Raw genomic sequence first — 22,735 nt, forward strand, 5'->3', positions numbered from 1 at the left:
TCTACACAATTGGAGAATGTAGAAGATTCCCAAACGATTCCCACGTAGGTCGCTAACCCTAACCTCAGTCTTAACCGGCCACGTAGGTCGCTGACCCTAACCTCAGTCTTAACCGGCCACGTAGGTCGTTCTAACGGGTGGTCGGACTTATGGTCAGTCCCCAAACTGGCTGCACTGCCCAGGGGACTGCTGGTCTGCACAGCAAAACCCGGAAGTTGAACTCTCAGACCCCTTATGGTCCCATTGCTGCAGCCAGGTAGTGATTTAGTATTGGCTCTATTATCTGTAATATATCATGGCTATTTTTGCAGCCATGATATTTCTGCCATACAAACTCCAGTCCATTTGCAGGACGGTTTAACGTGAAACTGAGATGAAAGGTATTCAGATTTAAACCAAAATCACAACAAATGTGACCACTGCATTCTGTCTTCTTATATACTCACATTCACACACGTGCGTTTGTTTGCATGCAGACTACTACAGCATGTGCACAAGTGTGTTGCGCGTTTAGTTGCATCCCGATTGTCTTTGAAGCCTTCATGACCAAAACAAGAGAAGACATAAACGCAAACATGCAATCATACAGAGCATATGTGTGTGCACACAACATATTTTTCACATGTGGGACACACATTAGCAGCAAAATTATCATGTAGATGTATTCGTTTAGTTTGGGTTTTTTTTTTTTCCTTTTTTTTACCAGCTGCAACAGCTTGTCTGTCTCGTTGCGTTTCAGAAACGGCGCATGGTTTCCACAAGTAACGCTGCTTACCATTTTCTGCACATCTTATCCAAAAGGCGAAGGTCCGATATAATGAGCCTAAAATTTCATTTAGGAACAGCCAAGAAAATCCAAGTTGCAGCATGAAACGAGCGTTTATAAATCACTTGTTTAGTCAGCCGCTTCCATGTTTTTCAAGGATGTTGAAAAGCATTAGCAACCTCCCCGGCGCCTCCCCTGGTCGAATGTGAAATTTCCAACTGACTTCAGTTCAGTCGACAATTGCACACAATGGGAGGGGATCTCCACGTGACCTCCTCTCGGAGCTACAGAATGAGCGTAGGGTCTGATAGGGGCTAGGTTATACAGTAGGCTACATAGTTTTAAACTATGTAGAATATCTTCTTTACAATGACAATACATTTCCGCCTAATGTGTGCAAATCTCAGGTATCTCATATCGAGATTCAGATATTGACATTCAGTTTTTTTCCCTAGAATGTAGAGGGGTGTCCTGGCTTCACATATGCTGAGTTTTAAACCTCTCAGAGCTTCCATTGTGAATCTACGTTTTACAGTTTATATGCCTCAGACCCCACAGGCTTTATTTGTTAGTTTGGGGTGTATAACTTTATATGCAATTTCACCACTTTTGCAGTCAAATATTTCTATACAAGAATCCATTTCATGTATGCGAGGCCTTAGTGATGAGGAAAAACGATGTTGTGTTTGGTACTACTGCCGTTGGGGGCATCTAAAAAAACTTGTCACAGGACTAAAAGTGGAGAAAAAGAACATCCATCCATCTACAACCGCTTATCCGTAGTCGTGTTTGTGTGTAACACGGAGCACTTTAACATTTCTTTTTATTTTGTACTGTTTTCTTAGTCATAAAATGTCCTTTGCATTGCAATCACAACTGTGCTGGGCATTGTGGTCGCTCTAAAATCAACCATTTCTCTCCCAGCCACACACGCACGCACGCACACACACACACATAAATACCGTTCCCCGCCCGTCCCAATCTAAGAAACTCCTTTTTCCTAGCTGGGTTGGATTTTATGACCACTGCAATCCGTCGCCAAGCAGACAGCCAGGAGCTGGCTGCACAACTGCCCCACATCAGCAGCCCACCCCCCACCTCCACTCACCTCCATATATTTAAGTGAATGCTGACATAATTTATGAAGGGCATGAAAAATAATGTCTGCATCGCCAATAAAAAAAAGAAGAAAAAAGTTCATAACATAATTTACCGTAGTTGGGCTGCTACAGACCCTGCAGCACCCAAGTACACTATATACCCCTTCTGTCTGTCTGTCTGTCTGTCTGTCTGTCTGTCTGTCTTTTCTGTTATGTCTGTTCTGTTATGTCTGTCTGTCGAATTAATGAACGCATGCTGGGACCAGAATGGAAACAAACAAGACCGCAAGGTCTTTCTTCGGTGCTATCCTTTTGGACCATTTGTGCTTGACTGTACCCCCTGTACTGTTTGCATTTTATTGTCTAATAAAATTCTGTCTGTCTGTCTGTCTGTCTCTCCTTCTTTCCTCCATTACATGGAGGTGTGTGTGTGTGTGTGTGTGTGTGTGTGTGTGTGTGTGTGTGTGTGTGTGTGTGTGTGTGTGTGTGTGACACACCCACACATAATTAAAACACTATCAAACTGTTTTAATATTAATGTGTGGGGTGTTGTTGGACCAAACAATGGCTCAGAGGAAATATCCCAGTTTTTGCATGTCCTACATTTTCTTTCTATTGTTTTGTTTTTGTTTTAAGGATTCAATCAGAAATGTGGACTATTGACACTATTAACTAATGCTTAAAGGACCACTTCACCACTTTTCAACCTACCTTCATATAATTAGTCCTCACTAATGTCCATGATAAAATGCCACAATGACATCAGTTCAGAACCCCGTCCACCTGTGACCTTTGACCTGTGACATCAAATCATCTTTCTAAATTATTTGTACACAGTTTGAGCCCATTGGGCTTCTTTCCTCCTAGCACTTTTTCTTTTTTTTTCTTACTTATTTTCCCTTTTGTTTTTATACTGTGCTAAATCAAATCAAATCAAAACATAATCGATGGGGAATCCAAACTAATATAAACTGCAGGCTTTCTATTCCTGAAAAGTTGGAATGTGATAATGGAAGCCATCAAATTCTTGTTTAAAATTCCAAAACAAAATGTGCCTAACGATGATGTCACTGGTGGATGAGTTTCTGAACTGCCCACAGCCCTCCTATGATGAGACACAGAAGAGTAATGGTGGTATTTTATCATGAATATTAATGAGGACCAATAATATGAAGATAGGTTGAAGTGGTGCTTTAAGTGGTTAATTCATAATATATTTGTTGTAATGTATCTTTTGGGTCTGGGCTGAAACGGTTTGGGAACCAATGCAGTCAGAAGAACTAACAAATAATGAATGGCTGCATCGCGGGACGGAGAAACAACTAGATAAAGTGCCCCTCGGAGCACAGGTCTCCATCAGGCCAGGTCAGGTTGTGGCCTCCTGGTGGTGCTATAATATGCCAATGTGAAAAGGGTGCCATTTGTTCTTACGCCTTTGATGGCAATTGGGTGATTTGAGGCATTTTGTTCCACAAATGTGTTTTGCAAAAATCCACCTGTTGGTGGCGCTATAACAGGCCTAGTAGGAAAGTGCGTGAAAGATTTCACGTAAATTGCACGCTGCTTTCATGATTTGAGGCTTTTTGTTCAGAACGGGCCAATCCTGCAAACTTCGGTCCGGTGCGGAAGTTGCTCATGTTAACAGTACTAGTAACTTCTCAGTCGCAACCCTAACCCGCAAGCGCAATAACGCTCACACAACGTGAGCTTGTAGATCTGCTATTTTCAAAACCCTTTTATACATTTCATTCTGGGACATTCTGCATAATGAGTACTGTATTTTGGTACTTTAAGTACAATTTTATACATTCATATTCATTCATACTTTAAGTTCTTTACACAAAGCTCGCCTAACTTATACTACAGGGAAAACATATGCACATGTAGCCTGATTATCAGACTGTAGCTTTCTTGAAGCTTCAGTCTGACATTGTCTCCTGTCTGAGCGATTTCAAGGGGGAGGGGATTAGAATTTCCCTCAACCAATAGCCATTGTTGTTGTTTTTCCCTCCTTCCTCATGTGTGTTGCGCTGTGTGATGACGCTGAAAACGGGCCTCGTGCTGATTGGTTGTTCGTTAGACCCACCCCCACCACCGATTCTCATTGGATAATACATTTTTGTACCGAAGAAATGATAGGTTCACAGTGCAACACCAGACCAAGAGATGCAGTCCACTTAGAGAGTGGGCGGGGTCTTTGGGCTGGATCCAGGCACATGTTCATTATGATGATACTCTTTATTCTTTGTTTGCTCTTTTTACCAGCTGCAAGCTGGTCAATATTAGCTTGCCAAAGTTCCGACTGGTAGATACACACTGGAGATCGACAGGAGATCATTTTCTGCTGAGCCTGCTCTGTCACCAGTTGGCAACACTGGTTGCCAAGCCTGCATATTTCCAGCCTAACGTGGATTCATTCACAGTTGCTTGCCTGGTTTGGTTTTTGGAGGCTGCTTAGCTTATACGACAGTTGCCACCACTGGCAACAACCCATAACATCCCGTCGTCTGCACGGCATGGCTAGTCGAGCAGTTCTGATTGGCTGCCTCGTCTCCAGCCATGTTGCCTCAGAATTCTTTAGGCCCTAAAGAATTCTGAGGCAACATGGCTGATTAGTGACCCTAAAGTTTAGGGTCACTAATTTGAGCATAACAGCGGAGCGCAGCTAAAAAGTGGCATAACGTCAGCAGCAGACCCACAGATAATAATAATGCAGCTGGTAATTAATTGATTTAATCAATTTGGGCTTGTTTTCACTCTATTGATCTCATCTTTTGAAGGTGAAACCTGACATACAACAGGCCCGTTTTTATTAGTGACCTAGCAATGATTGACTGCCCCCTATAAGCCAAAGGTATAGTCTGAAACACCGCCTAAGCCAATGGGAGTCTACTCTGCACCACTCGTGTAGCCAATCACGTAGTAGCGACCTAGTCATGATTGGCTGCCTCCTAAGCCCTGCCCCACACTGCAGAAATCTGGCAACACCGCACCGCAGCCACTCTAGACCGCAGCTCGAAGCGACAACAGCTGCTAATGGTATGAGAGCAACTGCATGGACAGCAGGAAAGCTACAAGAAAACACAGTGATTGAACCACGAACAGAATGTTGGAAACGACCGCAAACAACGGCCGCGAGGTTGTGACACAGAAACGTTACAATGTTTTTTAATAAAACCCTTGCTCAATAACTATTTTGAATTACGGACTTTTACTTGTAACAGCAGGCTTTTTCTACGTTTACTGCATTGATACTTTCACTTACCGTGAGTAAAACATTGGAGTACTTTTTCCACCACTGGGCATCACCCACCTCTCTCGCTCTCCCCGTCCTCTGCCTTGCTCTCTCACTCACACAGGGAGCAGGGGGTACACACTACACAGGTTTATTGTTCCACGTCATTATTACCGACAGGCCCTAAATGAGTTGAATGATGGGAGGCCCTCATCTAGAATTAGCCCAGACCCTGCATGTTTACCCCGTCTAAATCATGTTGTTCACTCCACTTGAAATGCCAGTGTTTCGTCGACTACCTTTTTTCACTGAAGGAAACTAAATGAAAACTAAGCTAAGATGACTAAAACTAAGACTAGATATATTGACAATTTCGCCAACAAATAAAAACTAGACAAAGATGTTCGGAAGGGACTAGAGACAAGAGATCCAGTATAAGTAAAAGTATTTTTACACTTGGTTGCATGCTGAAAGTTTACAACACACAACACAAAGTTGTGAGCTTGTAGATCTGCTATTTTCAGCAAATGTAAAATTAGCCATTACGACGGCATCCAGACCCGCCAAATTACATTTTGGCCGACTAAATCAACTGTAACTGTAACACATTTCAGGTGACTAAAATGTGACTAAAACCAAATAAACTATTCATGAGAGACTATGACTAAAATCTAAATGTTGCCGTCCAAATCAACACTGCTTGTAACAGAAGAAGGAGCAGCGCCGGGGGAAAGAAAGGCTCACATCCTGACATGTGCAGAACACCTGTCCTCGCTGTGCGTGCTAGCTGGCTCGGCCAATTGGCCCGCTCCACCAGGCCAGCAACTCTGCTCGCTCGCTTCCCGTAATAATCCGCTCGCCGGTCCTCGGAAGGAGTGGCGCCGCCGTCACCTGCTGTCAACGGTTAAAGGACCATTTCACCACTTTTCAACCTATCTTCATATAATTGGTCCTCACTAATGATCATGATAAAATAGCACCATCATTTTCTACTCAGTCTGTGGTCAGTTCAGAAACCTGTGACATCATCATTAAGCAGATTTTCTTTTAAACAATATATATTTTTTTTGAAATATTTAGATTTTTATTATCGTGAGAATGATGCTAGGCTTCCACTATCGCATTGCAACTTTTCAGGAAGAGAGAGCCTGCCGTTTCTATTACCTTGGATTCCCCATCGATCATGTCACTGGTGGACGGGTTTCTGAACTCCCCACAGCCCTCTTATGAGACACAGACCGAGTACAAAACAATTGTGGCATTTTATCATGAACATTAGTGAGGACCAATTATATGAAGATAGGTTGAAAAGTGGTGAAGTGGTCGTTTAACCGGTTCATACTTTGTCTCGATGGCGGTGTCGCGCGTTGCGCGAATTATATAGGCTTTAAGCTGAAGGTCTGCATAACATCTCCCCAGACACAACCCTGCATGCTGCTACTTTTTGGCTGTAATTCTGTTCAAATCTGAAATGTGCCCACATTTTGAGAGATATTAATGTCTTTATTTCAAATCAGCCTTTATGATTTGGGGGGGGGGGGGTGATAAAGAATGACCTCTTGAACAGTTTAACAATTGGTGCTATATCTACATATGTGTTGGTCAGTTGGAGCACTTTAAAGCATTTCTTATATTTATTTTTCAATGAATAGTATGCATAGAATATACCAGTGGCGCTCAACTCAGTATATGAAATGATGTTCCCCTTGTCAAGTTGTCATTGCCGTGATAATGTGAGAATGCATTGTGGTCCACACAACTGTGCTACATATAGCCATGGGACTACTATACCATGGCTACAGTGCATGTCAAACTCTTTATTACATCTAACATTCTGCATCACAGGACTCCATGTTGTCCTTCTAACCTCTTACAGCACCCCAACATTATCAGCGACGTTAAAAACAGATAGGTTCCACTTGGCCTCTTTTTGGAGGCAGTTGCATAAGCTCGTGGCCCTGTCTGCGCACAGCGCGAGTGAAGAGCATGCCCAACAACAAAGCGGGAGTTCTAGAGAGGGGGAGGAGGGGGAAGGAGAGTGGGAAAAGGCGCCTGGCCTTCATCAGCTATCACCACCAATTCGGAAGTGACTCACTCCCCTGGTGTGCGCAGAATCTCTCCCAAAGGTCACAAACACGCATGCTGCGCTGCAGAGCACGGCACTGCAGAGCACTGCACACACCACTCCTCTCCGTGGCACCGTTGCATAAGTCTGCTATTGTAGGAAGGAGGCCATGTGTGAGAGGGGCACACTATGCTCACATCTCTTATGTTAGGCATTTGGCGGCTGCCCCGCTATCCAGACTGACTCGCTTCCTTGGCAACAAAAGTGATACTGGCACCAGCTCCCCACACCACCAGGAACGGCCTAGTATTGTGTTTACCAGGGCACGCCGGTAGACAGTGGTTGACAAAGTACTCGGCCCATGCAGTACTTGAGTCAAAGTATCTAGATACTCCTCATGGTGAAATATTACTTGAGTGCAAGTGGAAGCTGCTCTGTCAAATGTGTACTTGAGTTAAAGTACAGAAGAAACTATTCAAAGGTACAAATTACAATTAAGTAGGCCTACATTTAGCTTTTTTTTTTCTTTCATTTTATTGTTTTCCAAAACAATTCAAAGCTTTTCCAGAAGTTTTCATCATGTGTACAAACTCAGATATTCTCACTATAATTTGAAATAAGTGGTAAATTCATAATGCACTTTTTGTACGTCCTAGAAATGCAGTGGAGTCAAAAGTGCAATATTTGTCTCTGAAATGTATTGGAGTGAAAATCATTAAAAAGAATACACACAGTACTCGAGTCGAGACAAGTAACTGTACATAGTTGCTGTCCACCCCTGGCGGTAGATGATCTGAATGTGTGTGTCAACTAGGCTACATAATACCAAAATCCCTGTTTGGATTCCAGCTGGAGTCGTGTTGCATGGCCCTCAGTTTTCCTTTTCCTAAATACAGCAAAACATGCCAAAACTGTATTCAAATGTTACACATGAGTTAATCAGCTGATGCTCCTAATCCAGAGTGGCTTTAACTAACATTACAAACACACAAGGCAGGCTGCTTGTGTTATTTATTTATCTCCAGAGAGAGAGAGAGAGAAACTGGTCCATGTGGGCAATACTTGCGTATTCAAAATTACAAAGTACAAAAAACATAAATAATGAAAATAGCAGATCTACACGCTCTGTAAATCTACTACTTTCACAGTATTTGAAATAGGGCTCCCTGGAAAAGTAGTGGAGTCAAAAGCACAATATTTGACTTTGAACTGTAGTGGAGTGAAAGGTCTACTTCAGCGAAGGTACATAGATACAAAACAAAAATACTCTTACTTTGCAGGATTCAAATACAAAAGTAGCAACACATACTACTGTACATCGGCATACATACTGACACTGTAGTATGATCACGTAGGGCGATAATTACGTAAAAACACAAAGAAGTCAAAATATGGAGATAGGTTTCTGACCGACATCAACAAAGTACAAAAACAAGAATGACTCAGACTTAACTGAATAAAATCGGTCATGAACATGTACAGTATAATCAGTGTGTTTGCCGCAGCTTCACATTGCGCTGTTCAGACTATGGGTTTTATGCGTAAGTCTCCCATTGGCTTAGAGGCAGCCTAGAGACGAGGCAGCCAATCATGAAAAAGTGTGCACTATATACGGTCATGGCTACTAGAGGTATAGTAGCAAATGTAGTCCAAGCGCCTGGCAAAACACACACACACACACACACACACACACATACACACACACACAGTTGTACTCAAAGAAAAATGTCTTCGTTCCAGTGTCCACCAGTGACCTGTGGGTGTCTGTTTCCTGTCCCAGATAACGGCAGTATGCAGAGAGGCTGGCCTCCTGGCCCTGCAGGAGGACATCAAAGCCCAGCACATCAGTGCCAGACACTTTGGGAGCGCCCTGACCGCCATCCAGCCACGCATCCCAGACTCTCTCCTCCAGCTATATGTCAACTACCAGCAGCAGCGCACTGGGCTGTTCGTCATTTGATCATCATCATCATGATGACTGCTAAATAAATAGAAATGGCAGAAACCTTGTGGTTCAGTGGTTCTCAAACTTTTCCAAGCAAAATGTGTGTATGTTTATATATATATATAGCTGCTGTGTGTGTGTGTGTGTGTGTGTGTGTGTGTGTGTGTGTGTGTGTGTGTGTGTGTGTGTGTGTGTGTGTGTGTGTGTGTGTGTGTGTGTGTGTGTGTGTGTGTGTGTGTGTGTGCGTGTGCGTGTGTGTGTGCGCGTGTGTGTGTGTGGTGTGTGAAGAAAATGTATAGCTTAGAAGTTACAGGAAAGAAATGCTGTTGGGAGTTAAGGATAATGCTGCATCTCTCATAAGATTATACATTTTAGCCTCCGGATATAGAGAGTATACACCAGCTAACCACCAGCAAAATGAATAATGTTGGCTGTGGTTTAAAGCAGTGCATGGTTCCCACACATTTTAATGTTGAGGACCCCCACATTGACACTAATTAGCCTGCAGACCCCCATTTGAAAAGATATGCCAGGGACCCCCATAAGAGAAGATTTTGACAGCTCTAGCAGTGATTCTCAAACCGTTAAATTTCAAGGACGCCCAGTTTGACATGCATTAGTCCATGGACCCCCATTTAATGGCATTTCTATCTCTGGGACCCCCAATTGATATTGTAAAATCACTGTTAGTTTAACACTGAGGGTGTACAAATGGACCTGCTAGGGTCCATTCATTTGGTTCCATTTGTATCACTCTCAGAGAACCCATAAGGTTCCAAACTATCATTTAGCTGAGGACCCCCTGGGACTCCCTCAAGGAACTTTGTGTTCATCAAATTCTGCCCAAACCTGTCTCTGGCCGACCCAACGTTTTAGGGCCGGGTCGGGCCTAAAATCTATGCTAATTAGTCATTCCGAGCCGGGCCCGGGCCTGATCAGTTAGGTCCCAGTTAGGGCCGGGTGATCTGTCACCATGGATCACCAGTTTCATTCATGGTTTGCTCCCATGCATTTTAATTACTAAAACAACAAATAACCATGAAGGTGACCAATCATTTAGAGCAGTGGTTTCCAACCCTTTTCATGCAAATTAGGACCATTATTTATTCTGCATTTGAGCCACAGACCATGCACTTATTTAAAGATGATTACTGCAAATTAAGTAATACAGATGTTTAACTCTTGAGAGTAAAATGTGGTTTCATTTTACTCTCTCAAGAGTTAAAGATATAATGATGGTTAATTTGGTTAGCAACCAGGTTGGTTTCAAAATCCCATAGCCTAAAACACTATTTTATAGGCAAAACCCATGTGTTCCTATTGATTTTTTTTATTTGTATTGTGTAGGCCTAATAAATGCATTATTCACATAGGCTAATGTGATACTCTTGTGTTTATTTGAATCTTGCAATCATTGATTGACAACTGATGATCATCATTAAAAAAATAAAGTGATGTATGGAACTCTGGGTAGGAACATGCATGCTTTTCCGTTTTTTAGGATTGCAAAGTAGTTGAGTCAAGTGAGTGAGTATAGGCTAAGAAAGGCTATCCTTGGGGAGAAAAACAAGCACGAACGGGATATTCATCACATTTCACCCCGTGGAAAATCAGCTAATTGCTGTAATCGTGAGATTTCCGTCCGCACTTCCGACCGCTAAGAAGAGGTTCCAGGCGACCATCTGTCGTTTGGGAATCTACCAGGATTTGCTTTATCACCAACCCCACCGCGCTAGCCCCACTAACAGCCTTTTTTCATGTCTAGCTGCCTTTAAGAGAGAGAGAGAGACAGACCGTTAACATTATTGCACGGTTGTGTCCGTCCGTCTTGACAGCTCTCTCTCTCTCACACTCTCACTCTCTCAACTGGAATAGTTTTAGGAAGACTTTGCTTTGCTGCTGCTGACCCTATAATGAGATTCAGGTCAGGCATCTATTGATTTTTCCATTTGAATGGGATAAATTGACTTTGTATTGAACTTCCCTTTTCTCATGGATCCGGATGTAGCGCATCCGCGACACCAATCAAACCAGACAGTCAAGAACAGAGAGGGGGAGGGGTTGCGGGAGAGAGGGGGGGCTCTTTCCCCTCGCTCCCGGGGTGCTTTTTTTCTTAAGGTGGTGCGGGAACCAACACATTTTTTCCCCCACCACCACCAGCGAAATAAAAAGAAAACGTCCATTTGGCTAAACGGGGAACTCACGAAGACTGACGGGATATTTGTAGGCCTATGTGTAGGCTGTGTGCGCAAGCTACACATTGTAGGCTACATGTTTTTATTATATGATGCAGTATATGCCATAAGTTGTACTGTTAGGCACACGCTAATTCATTATCGTCTGGTGAGAAGAAACGGATTCCTTGTTAAAAAAAGAAATGCTGTTTCCCAAACAGTGGGTCGTACATTTGAAAGAATTAAAAATGAATAAAAATGTAAATAAAACTCCCCCCGATATTGCAAAAATGTCATGAATTACAAACAAATTCAACGATTTTCCAAATAATGCCATGAAAAAAAAAAATATATATATATATATATATATATATATATATAAGAAATAAAATCCATAAATTGGAAAATAAAGGTTTAAGAAGTAGTGAAAATAGACTGTGTGCTTGTAGATCTGCTATTTTCACTACTAGTTTCAAGTTTGGTCCCCGGGCAAATGTCTGATTCCTCTTTTGGGTCTCAAGTAAAAAAATACATTAAAAGAAAGTTTGTGAACCACTGTATTCTAATAGCATGCCTCCTAGCTGGCTTTCCACAGGAACGGAAATGAGTTTTTTCCTGTTCAGCCTTCTGGTGGTGGTGGTGGTGGAGGAGGGAGGGGAGGTAGAAATAAACAAATTGCAGTGGTGGAAAAAGTACTCAATTGTTTTTACTTAAGTAAAAGTATGAAACAGCCTGAAACTGAAATGCAGAACTATTCCGTTACAAGTAGAGGTCTGGAATTCAGAATGTACTTGGCATCATAATGCACTTAGAGTAGGCCTTTATGCAGAATGTCCCATTTCAAGTTTTCAAATTTAAAAAAATATATTTTGAAAATAGCAGACCTACAAGCTTGTAGATTACTATTTTCAAAGGGCTGAAGTGGTTAATGTATGTTTGTTGTAATAACTAAAAAATAAACTAGTAACTTAAAGTTTTCAAAATAATTGCAGTGGAGTAAAAGTACAATATTTGCATCTTGAAAATCGAGTGGAGTAGAATTTAGTAAAAAGTATTGGAAATTGAAAATGTAGACCTAAGTACACACTTTAAGTCAATGTATGTGCTAGTTACTTTTCCACCACTGACACAATTTAAAAAATAAAATAGGCCCGGTCCACCTTAACTAGTGCACGCATCTCTATCGGGCCGGCCCTTCCCACATCTGCCCAATGAATCAAGAGCGGATGCGATGTATCCTTTTTCAGCGCAGTGAATGGGCCAATGGGAGTTGGCTTGTGGAGCAAACACTCTGCCCTAACATTCCCATTCATTCAGTGCTAGACAGTCCCGCAGTGTTGGTTGTGGAGCAGCGACGAGATCGACCGACCAGCGCTTTAGTTTCAACGAACGAACCCCCGTGCAACAACAACAAAAAAACACCCTTTTCCTGCCTCTCTCTCTCTCGGCAAACATATCCGAAGAAGGAAGATTATATGGGATATATTGGCTGATTGTCGTGATATTTTTTTCCTCTTTCTCGCCACCCCGATCCGAGACATTTCTTTGGGTGATTTTTTTCCTTCTCTTCTCTTCCCAACAAATTGTGCTGCTGCTGCTGCTACTACTACTTCTGCTGCTGTACGGGACTAAAAACTGGGTTGACTTGTCTTCTGATCGGCCCTCAAGTGCGCAACATTATTTTATTGGGTGCCTTTTTTTCATCAAAGAAGCTCCTTTTTTGTGGATTTACTTACTATTACTGTGGGGGAAAAATGCGTGCGTAGTTATTTTTTATTTTTTTTGCACTGAACTTTTAACAAGGGAATAACGAACGAAAAAAGAGGATACATTCGTACTTGGGATTTATTAGAAAACGTTACGAATATTTTACAAGAGATAAGTCTACGCCGGGACATACTATCATCGCAGCTTTCTTTCCCCCTCTTGGATGGAGTTTTGGTAGATTGTGTTCATGGATTCAACCTTATGGATGATTGCATATAGGTAAGCTGCAGCACCTGGATGTTCCAATGAAATGTCTTTGTAAAAGTGTGTGATACGTTTTGAAATATCGTTCATATAGGCCTATGACCACCACGCGTATTAAAGCGTCCCGAGGAGGAATCCGGGACGGACGGACGGTAGATAGGCTAGATAAGAATAAGATAGTCAGGTTTCTGGGGTGTATTATTACTATTGTTTGCTAGTTTCTTGCAGGGATCACATATTGTCTTTTTTCCCTTTCTTCCAAATGGCATAAAATCCAGCTGATCGCAATCAGTTGTATTTAGATGCCAGTTGTTGGCTGGTGAATTTAGTGCGCCTGTTCCGTCCTCCTCGATCGGGTCTGCTTTTCAAACCACAGGCCACTCGCCCCCCTCCCTCCCTCCCATAAGGAATGACTGTCAGTCAAACACCCCTCCCCCACGTCGCTTGTTTTCATTCATAAGTTTTTTTTCTCCTCTGTCTCTCTCTCCGTTCTCTCTAATGTCCCTTGACCACCTCATCCAGCTTTGTGGCTTTAAAAAAAACCTGCTAGCTATATATATATATATATATCGTGACCTCTTTTGAATTCACATACAGTTGTGTATTATTTATTTTTTGCTAAGATTTTAATCTATTTTTTCGTAGAGATATCTACCACATGTCCCAGTGACCCAGTCTGACATACAGTATCTGCTACTGTTATAGCCTAAGCTATAGACTCTCGATGTGGCCTATTTTATCGATTGAAAGGGTCAGAATCGATAAAATACATTAAAATGTTAGGCTACTACTGTTATTGTTTAAAGTAGACTGGTTCTGGATTGTTATTCATGTATTGTACAGGTCCTGCCTGTATGTTTGGGATCCCAGGCATATCGACGTTGCGGCTTCAAAATGTCACTGTGTGGACTCGAAGCCTAAATTCCTGCTGTTGTTAGGACGCCAACTAATATCCCTGCGTTGTTTTTTAGTTGCTAGTCTAGGCGTATATCGTTCATCACCACGGCACTATAATCAAGTCGTAGACAGCACTGGTGCAAATGTGTTTTTCCCCCTTTTTTGAGACTTGGTTTGATCTTCGTTTCTTGCTCTACTTTTGTCCCCATTTTCCCCGAAACCCCTTTGGGTAATAGAATACTAAGTGGAGGCAGCTTATTTAGTTCCCTTGGATCGTGTCCTCGTTTCGTCGCCGTGGTGCATTTAAATGTTAACTAGTCATACAAATGCAAATGAAGAGGGGAAGTATTTGCAGGGCCCACTGAAGTTTAAATGTGTGTGCGCATTAGCGAGGAAGGAACCTACTAGAAGTTGTGTTAATAGAAATAAGTTAAGTTAATGGTCAACTTTTCTCCTCCGGGTCGCTTCACTAAGGAGAGATCAAATATTATGACATTGTGAAGCTCGCAGCTGATAAGAAAAGTTGGCATACATAATCTTAACCTAGGCCCCCCAGATAGCCTATCAAAATAACCAGTATAATTTAAAATAACGGCTCCGAACAGGACATTGCACATTTAGCATGTATTTGTTTTGTTCCTATATTCTATTTGGCATTAGAGAGCTGTGCATAGCCTATACTATAATCCTAACAATAATCTTAAAAATTGAATTGTTTTCACATTGAATGGAATAGCACAGGACGTGTCATCTCACCCCCTCTTCCCCCCCCCCCCCCCCCATCATGACATTGTTTGCCAGCCATGTTTTGGCTTCTCTTTTTATTTGCTGATGACATCTCCCTCTTCCCCCTCCACCCCACGCCACTTCCTCTGCCTATTCTGGCCTCCCTCCCCTCCCCCTCCACCCTGCAGGTTTTCCGATGCATGCCAAGTCCACGGTGAATGTCGGAAGTGGTGATCCTCGCCCCAGATGGAGCTCCAAAGTCAGCATGGCCCCGGTGGTTCACTAGTGGTGATCCAGCAGCCCTCCCTGGCCCTGGAGGGCCGGCTGCAGAGAGCGGAGTACGAGCGTGAGCTCCACCACCAGCACCACCACCACCATGCCGCTAGCACGGCCCCCGCCACTACCATCCTGTCCCTGGACCAGATCAAGGCCATCCGCTCCAACAACGAGTACACAGAGGGGCCCTCGGTGGTTGTGCGGAGGCCCCCCGCGCCCCGCCAGCCCCCCAGCAGGACACAGGACAAGCAGGAGAGGACTCACGAGGTCATCCTGGTCAATGTGAACAACAACTACGAGCACCGGCTGAGCTCCGGCCACCACCACCACCACAACCACCACCAACACCACCATGTGGGAGGTGGTGTGCTGGTGGTGTCCGGTGGCGGCTCCTCCTCCTCCTCGCGGGCCCCGTGCCTCAGCCGCTCCACGAGCACGGGCAGCGCCGCCAGCTCGGGGAGCAACAGCAGCGCTTCCTCGGAGCAGGGACTCCTGGTGCGCTCACCGCCCTCGAGGCCCGGCGGTGGCGTGCTGCTGCACCACCACCACCGGGCGGCGGAGCAGCAGCGACCCGTTCGGACCCAGCCCAAGCCCAACAAGGCACTCTCGCAACAACAGCCCAACTCCCACTTCCACCCGCTGCCTCCGCTGGACGCGCCGCTCAAGCCCTCTCCCTCCTTGGGCAAAGGGAAGGCGGACCTATCTGGCGGTAACAACGGGCCGTCGTCGGGCGGACTAGGAGCCGGCGGCGGCGGACACCAGTTCATCTGCGAGCGCTGCGGGAAGTGCAAGTGCGGCGACTGCACGGCGCCGCGCAGCCTGCCCTCGTGCCTGGCCTGCAGTGGCCAGTGCCTCTGCTCGGCGGAGAGCGCGCTGGAGCACGGCACGTGCATGTGCCTCGTCAAGGGCATCTTCTACCACTGCGCGAGCGAGGACGACGACCAGGGGGACTCGTGCGCCGACCACCCCTGCTCGCTGTCGCGCTCGCACTGCTGCTCGCGCTTCCTGTGCATGGGATTAATGTCGGCGCTCTTCCCCTGCCTGCTGTGCTACCCGCCCGTGAAGGGCTGCCTGAAGGCGTGCCAGGGCTGCTACGACCGGGTCAACAGGCCCGGCTGCCGCTGCAAGAACTCCAACACTGTCTATTGCAAACTGGAGAGCTGGGGGGCCGCCGTGCATCAGACACAGGAGAAGCCCTCCTGATCGCTGGTGTGTTTGTGGGGGGGGGGGGGGGGGGGGGGGGGAGACACGCGCATGCATGAGCGGAGGACTCTAACATGGATCTGACAACGATGTTGATGATAATGATGATGATGGTAGTCAGTCACAAATTGATGTTTATCCGAAAATTCTAAGCACCTCCCCATCCCAGCCTCCCCTTTCATTTCTCCTCCACTTGTGGAATCCTGCTAGGAGCTAAAGCGAAAGGAGTAACAAAAACCACTCATTTTTTTTTGTTTTTTTTTGTTTGTTTTTTTTTAATTTTGGATCAGGATCATGTTTTTACAGACCAGTGTTTGCCTTAACTGTTTCCATGTCTATCTTCCGCTCCTCATTAACACTATATATATATTTTTTAAATAAATATTTTCGTCTGTTTTTAGGGTAGGCATTTCCCCTGGTGCTTTAGGGCATCGCGAATGGGAGCAGCCTCTTACCAAATCTGTGAAGGACGATATACTTCTAGGGCGTTTATGTAGCTGTTACCATGTATTCATAGCAAACAGGTGTGTCTGCAACTCTCATTTACGTAAAAAAAAAAAAAAGAAGCCATGGCTGCCTCTGCCATGTTGCATTAAGGAAAGCACATCAATCTCATAGTATTGTCATTCTGTTGGATATGTTTCTCTTCCTCCACCCATCTGGACTTCTTATGCATTCTGTGGCATTCACCAAGGTTTTTTTTCTTTCTTTTTTTTTTCTTGTAAATTGTATGCTCAAATCCATAAGAGGAATTCTGGCTATTTTTTAAAAGAAAATGTCTGTTAAAACATTTTTTTTTGTTGTAAAAAATATATTTATTATGTGAAGCTCTATTATTTTATGATATTTATTGCAAAAGACAGTCTTAAATTTACTCATGTCTGAATATAACAAAATATCAATACTTACTGAAAAATTAAAGGGTGGCACAAAAGAAAAAACTATGTTAACTTTAATGCAGAAAATATATTAATTAATGAAAAACTTTTACCGCCTCGTTGTCTTGATTACGTTTGCTTGAATTTGAGGAACGTCTGCCTGTTTCATGTCCACGATAATGACCCACTTCCGCTTGACACATGGAATGTCAACGTCCCTTTTTGTCTGGGTTGGAGTGTGCATTAGTGAAGCTCACATTGTGTGTGTGTGTGTGTGTGTGTGTGTGTGTACACACACACTACAACAGCAGTGGCATTCAATAATAATCTGCAGCCGGAAGAAGCAACGTGTAGCTTAGAAAAGTGACTGTTTATATTGTTGGAGGACTTATTTGGCACAATGCTCCTCGCTAACTCTGGAAGCTAAACAAAGCAGGTCATTGACACGCTATAGCCCCCGAAGCTACTAGCATCAATGCGGCCTCCGCTTATATTTATGTTTCAAGGGAAGTTTCTGTGACTTTATAAAAAGAGCTTCTCTCAACAACCATACTGTAGGTCACCACAGAACTATGCACTGTAGCTTTATCCCCTCCCCCTAGGGGCTTTCAAACCACTTTCAACCTGGCGTCCCTAAATTGGGCATGTCATTATACGTAAGGAAACCTTTTCAATTTCTTCAAAAGTAGACAATCTATTCTACCTCTCCAAGCTTGCCATCTTAGCTATTTCGTTTTCTTTTTAAACGGGACTGGAGTGGTTAAAATGGCTCTAGATCAGAATGTTCTGCGACTCCCAAATGGTCGTGTGTGTGTGTGTGTGTGTGTGTGTGTGTGTGCGCGCATGCGCGCCTTAAGCAATGGGAGAGTCATCATTACACCGACCCAGGGCCACCTGTTCAAAGATCATAAACCCAGGGCTATCAATGCAGTGCTTTATGGTATGGTTCCTGCACTGAAGGCAACAACAGGGGCCACCACCACACCCCCTCCCATTTGGCTGCTGCTGGGGTCTCCCCCGCCCCCCCCCCCCCCCCCCCTCTCTCTCTCTCTGGTCAGTGCATTTATCACTTGGGGGAAGTTCACTGACCACCCCCCCCCCACCCCACCCCCAGGGGATGAGATCATCTCTTTCAAAGTTGGTTGGCCAGGAAGAAATGTCAATTGGGGGAGGGGAGCGGAGGGGAGGGGAAGGGAGGCGGCAGGAAATGCATTACTGTGTAGGGAGGGGGGGGGGGGGGGGGGGAAGAACATGCTCCTATGGATTAGCTGTGGCATTGGGAGCATTTCAAACAAAGCTGGCTGTGTAACCCACCAACTGTGAGAGTGATCAATCGCATGCCATAGTAGTGCACTGGCTTCATTTGTGGATCGCGGATGTACGTTTTTTATGGTTGCCTTATTTATTTGTCAATTTCTTTCCTACATTTAGTTTTTTAATTATAATGATTTCAAAACATTTTTTTTTCTTCTTCAGTATATTTTGCTACAAGAAAAATCTAAGAAATTCCACAAATTAGAAAACCGCGACGTGTTGTGAGCTTGTAGATCTGCTATCACTAATTTGGGTCCCCAGGATGTGAGACATAAAATCTCTCTTTTCGGTTGTGGGCTAAAAAGTGTGTGTGTGTGTGTGTGTGTGTGTGTGTGTGTGTGTGTGTGACTGTGTGTGTGTGTGTGTGTGCGCGCCCTTAGGTGTTATAAGAAAGTTTCTATAATCTTTTAGATAGGGAGCCGTGGCTCATTCGTTACATCGTAGATTTCGCAATCACGACGCAAATCGAGGCGAATGACAATGTCTCAGTCTCTTGGGGGGGTAATTAAAGGTCAGGTGGTGGAAGCAGTTTGCAGACGCGAGAGCAGCTTAATGGTAAACACTTGACACAAAGGAGGAAGTATCTGGTTGCTTTTGTCATTTAGCTGACTAGGCTTTCACACTAAGCATGTAGTCCTTATTTTAGTTTGGTCAGCATTTCCTTTATTTTTTTTGCTTTAAATGACCCCTCCCTTCAAATAGGCCCTCTGTACTTAATGTGTTTTTTTTTGGTTGGTGGAATGTACCTTTTGTTGCCCTGAATAGTTAAGGAGTGGATTAGCGATTTGTCAATTTCCTGTTACCTTTCAGAGCTGCAATTTGAGCCCCCATTTGCTCCTGGCTCTTGGACAATCGCAAACAATAGGAGGCCTCTTTTTTTTTCTCTCAGTTTTCATTATGGTTCCCCCATGCGGATGGGAGGGGGAGGGGGGGTTCTAGACTGTATTCAGAAAGCAGTGCACAGGATGACGCTGTTTACTTGATATTTTCCAGTCTAATCCAAATAAGGAAACGGATCCTTGCTCCTACCATTTCCAGAGCTTGGCTCCGCCGCTCTGCTGAGTGCATTTAAAAAAATGACCCTCGGTCGGTCTATCCCCATCCGATGGAACTATAACTGCTGGTGTCTAAAATAACCTGCAAGTGTTTGGTTTGCTTGTTCAGTAGTTTTTTTTCTTCTTATATATACTTTAAAGTTTAAACCCAGCCAGGCGACAATATTATGTTCTGCCCTACATTTTGGGTCATATTCATTGTTGGGTCTAAACCATCGGCTGCAAATTCAAATTTTCCTATAGTGGTTTTCCTATCAGTGGTTCTCAAACTATTTCAGGGCAAGGACCCCCAGAATTATCTGTATTTGGCCACGGACGCCCAATAGAAAATATGTTGTTCCAGGGACCCCCCCCCCCCAGAAGCAAATATTTTAGTTAAAATCATTCGCTGTGAAAGCATATATTTAAAGATTTGCGCCACATTTTCACGATTTTTCAAAGCTAAAGTTGAATAATAATGGTTAAAGTGGTTATACGCTAAAGCGACATCCCATCCTAAATGGGTTAAAGTAACACCAGGGATTTTGCAGTGTCCCACCGACGACAACCCACCTCCTTCCTCCCAGGAACTCGGTTGCAGCAGGAGTAAATTTAGCAGCGGCTGCAGTGCACACACCCACGTAATGTTATTTGGAGTTGTCAGGGCTTTGACGTAGTAGGCATTGTACAAGCATTTTGGGTTTTCTCTTCATTCTTTCTTTCTTTTTTGAGGGGGACCGGTGCAAGTGCGAACACGCATGACTACCGGGTGAGTCACGGCGTGGAACCTCCAACCAAAAACACACACACATGCGCACACGCACACACACACACACATCCCTTAATACCAGGGCAGTCCTTTTTCACCCTCAGCCATGCAGGGCACACTGCTGACGCCACTGACATGGTCTCTATACCCCCCCCACACACACACACACACACACACACCCCTCATCGCTCTCAACAGCATTCATCACCAGAAAGGGCCATGCTTCACATTTTGCTCTGCGGGCGCCAGTCATCTGGCTTTCATTATTTCCTCCCCTCATGGCATATAAATAGAAATTAGCAATCAGGGGGAAATGTGGGGGTTGGTTTAGGATCTTGGGAGCGGATGGCAGCCTCTCTCTTTTATTTATTTATTTATTTATTTTTTGGCATCGGGGGACTTACACGTGATGACCGGAGTTTACACGAGTTATCTACGCAGATACTAGGTTTGAACCCATTCAGGACGGGAGCCCCCTTTGGTGTTTTAAGCATTATGTTGTACTTTAGCTATTGAAAAATAGCAGATCTACAAGCTCATAGTGTGGCATCCTGAGTGCCGCACTATGAGCTTATCTGCTATTTTTGAAAAATCATGAAGATGTGGCGCACGTCTTTGAATATATTAAGTTTTTAACTCAAATCTTTGCTTCCGGTGGGAGGTCCCTGGAACAACATATTTTCAGATGGGGGTCGGGCAGCCAAATACAGATAATTCTGAGGGTCCTGAGCACCACTGACTGGTTTTTCAGAAAACTGTTAAGATTTACAAGCCATTTTTATTTAGAATCAGCCTCCGGTCTACGGAGCTTCACAGGCTAACGTGGGGGTGAGACGACTCGTCCATGGTGTATTTCAAGGCCCTCGTCTGACCCCCACCTCCCTTCAGGTCAGAAAGAGGACCCCCACCTCCCTTCAGGTCAGAAAGAGGACCCCCACCTCCCTTCAGGTCAGAAAGAGGACCCCCACCTCCCTTCAGGTCAGAAAGAGGACCCCCACCTCCCTTCAGGTCAGAAAGAGGACCCCCACCTCCCTTCAGGTCAGAAAGAGGACCCCCACCTCCCTTCAGGTCAGAAAGAGGACCCCCACCTCCCTTAAGGTCAGAAAGAGGACCCCCACCTCCCTTCAGGTCAGAAAGAGGACCCCCACCTCCCTTCAGGTCAGAAAGAGGACCCCCACCTCCCTTAAGGTCAGAAAGAGGACCCCCACCTCCCTTCAGGTCAGAAAGAGGGGGCAAAGTGAAACATGGTCAGTGATGGACTTGCCATGCATGATTGATATAATGTTGTTGATGCTGTATGGGGTTTTCCAAACGCACATCATTTACATGAGACTAAACTCTTACTTTGCCAATGAAAGGTATAGTTAGTAACGTCATTGGACCAAACTGTCAGCTAAAGCATTTAACTCCACCATAAGGTTTTCTTCATTTCCTGAAAAATGTATATATTTAATTTCTTGACAAATGGAACATTTTGGAGTTACGTGGTTTCTTCCCGACAGCAGCCAGAGACTTCCTAAATGCAAAGGTGTTTAGATTACAGTTTGTCAGCCCCGGTTGTGCTTTAGTACAGGAAAAGGTTCTTTAAGTGGCTCTCTCTACCCTCGCCACCATAAAGTGCCTGCCCTGTGGAGATGACTGTGTTGAGTGTGTTGTTTTATCAGGTGTCTGGGACTATGCAAGGCGGGCGTGTTTCTCATTGCATCCCCAGCAGTGTTGATTTGGACAGCAAATTTAGATTTTAGTTTTAGTCATAGCCTCTTGAATAGTTTTCATTTGATTTTTGTCACATTTTAGTCACCTGGAATGTTTTAGTGTTAGTGTTTGTTTTTTGTCGACTAAATGTCATAAATCTACAGTTGATTGAGTATACTTATACTGGATACTGGATCTCTTGTCCAATAGTCCCTTCCTAACATTTTAGTCTAGTTTTTATTTGTTGACGAAATTGTCAATATATATTTAGTCTTAGTTTTAGTCGGCATAGCTTAGCTTCCATTTTGTTTTCGTCAGTGAAAAAAGGCAGTCGACGAGATCAACACAGCCTCTTCTGCATTTGCTCCTGACGCACGCACGCACGCACGCACGCACGCACGCACGCACACACACACACACGCACACACACACACACACACACACACACACACACACACACACACACACACACACACACACACTCTCTCTCTCTCATCCCTGCAATGTTATGTGTATCTATGCAGTGTTAATGGCTACCTGATACCACATTCTAACTGTCGCTTCCTTCCTGCCTCTTGCCTTTGTCTGCTTTCTTTTTCTTTGCAGACACATGCCACTCAGGTGGAAGGTGTTGGAGACACAGGGATCAATACACAAAGCCAGCTGTGCAAATCATTTGACTGGAGG

At 44.3% G+C, this 22,735-nt stretch overlaps 2 protein-coding genes and 1 long non-coding RNA gene across 4 annotated transcripts in view; 2 read left to right on the top strand and 1 right to left on the bottom strand.

The window, feature by feature from the left end:
• Window positions 1-9,136, top strand: part of LOC310873215 (ATPase family gene 2 protein homolog A-like) — a 46,387-nt gene extending 37,251 nt beyond the window's left edge. For both annotated transcript variants that reach the window (XM_083785551.1, XM_083785550.1), the window contains exon 2: window positions 8,947-9,136. In XM_083785551.1, the coding sequence (XP_083641677.1) occupies window positions 8,947-9,126 (180 nt within the window). In that variant the 3' untranslated portion in view covers window positions 9,127-9,136. The remainder of the gene's footprint in view (window positions 1-8,946) is intronic.
• LOC310873260 overlaps window positions 1-22,735 on the bottom strand; it is a 618,303-nt gene that overhangs the window by 203,057 nt on the left and 392,511 nt on the right. The window lies entirely within an intron of this gene.
• Window positions 12,611-17,315, top strand: spry1 (sprouty homolog 1, antagonist of FGF signaling). Its single transcript, XM_083785121.1, has 2 exons — window positions 12,611-13,271; window positions 15,068-17,315. Exon 2 carries the CDS (start codon window positions 15,126-15,128, stop codon window positions 16,356-16,358), a length of 1,233 nt encoding a protein of 410 aa, XP_083641247.1. The 5' UTR covers window positions 12,611-13,271; window positions 15,068-15,125; the 3' UTR covers window positions 16,359-17,315.

Source organism: Protomyctophum parallelum (genome assembly GCF_964188405.1).
Source record: "Protomyctophum parallelum genome assembly, chromosome: 16".
In the NCBI taxonomy this organism is placed as follows: Eukaryota; Metazoa; Chordata; class Actinopteri; order Myctophiformes; family Myctophidae; genus Protomyctophum; species Protomyctophum parallelum.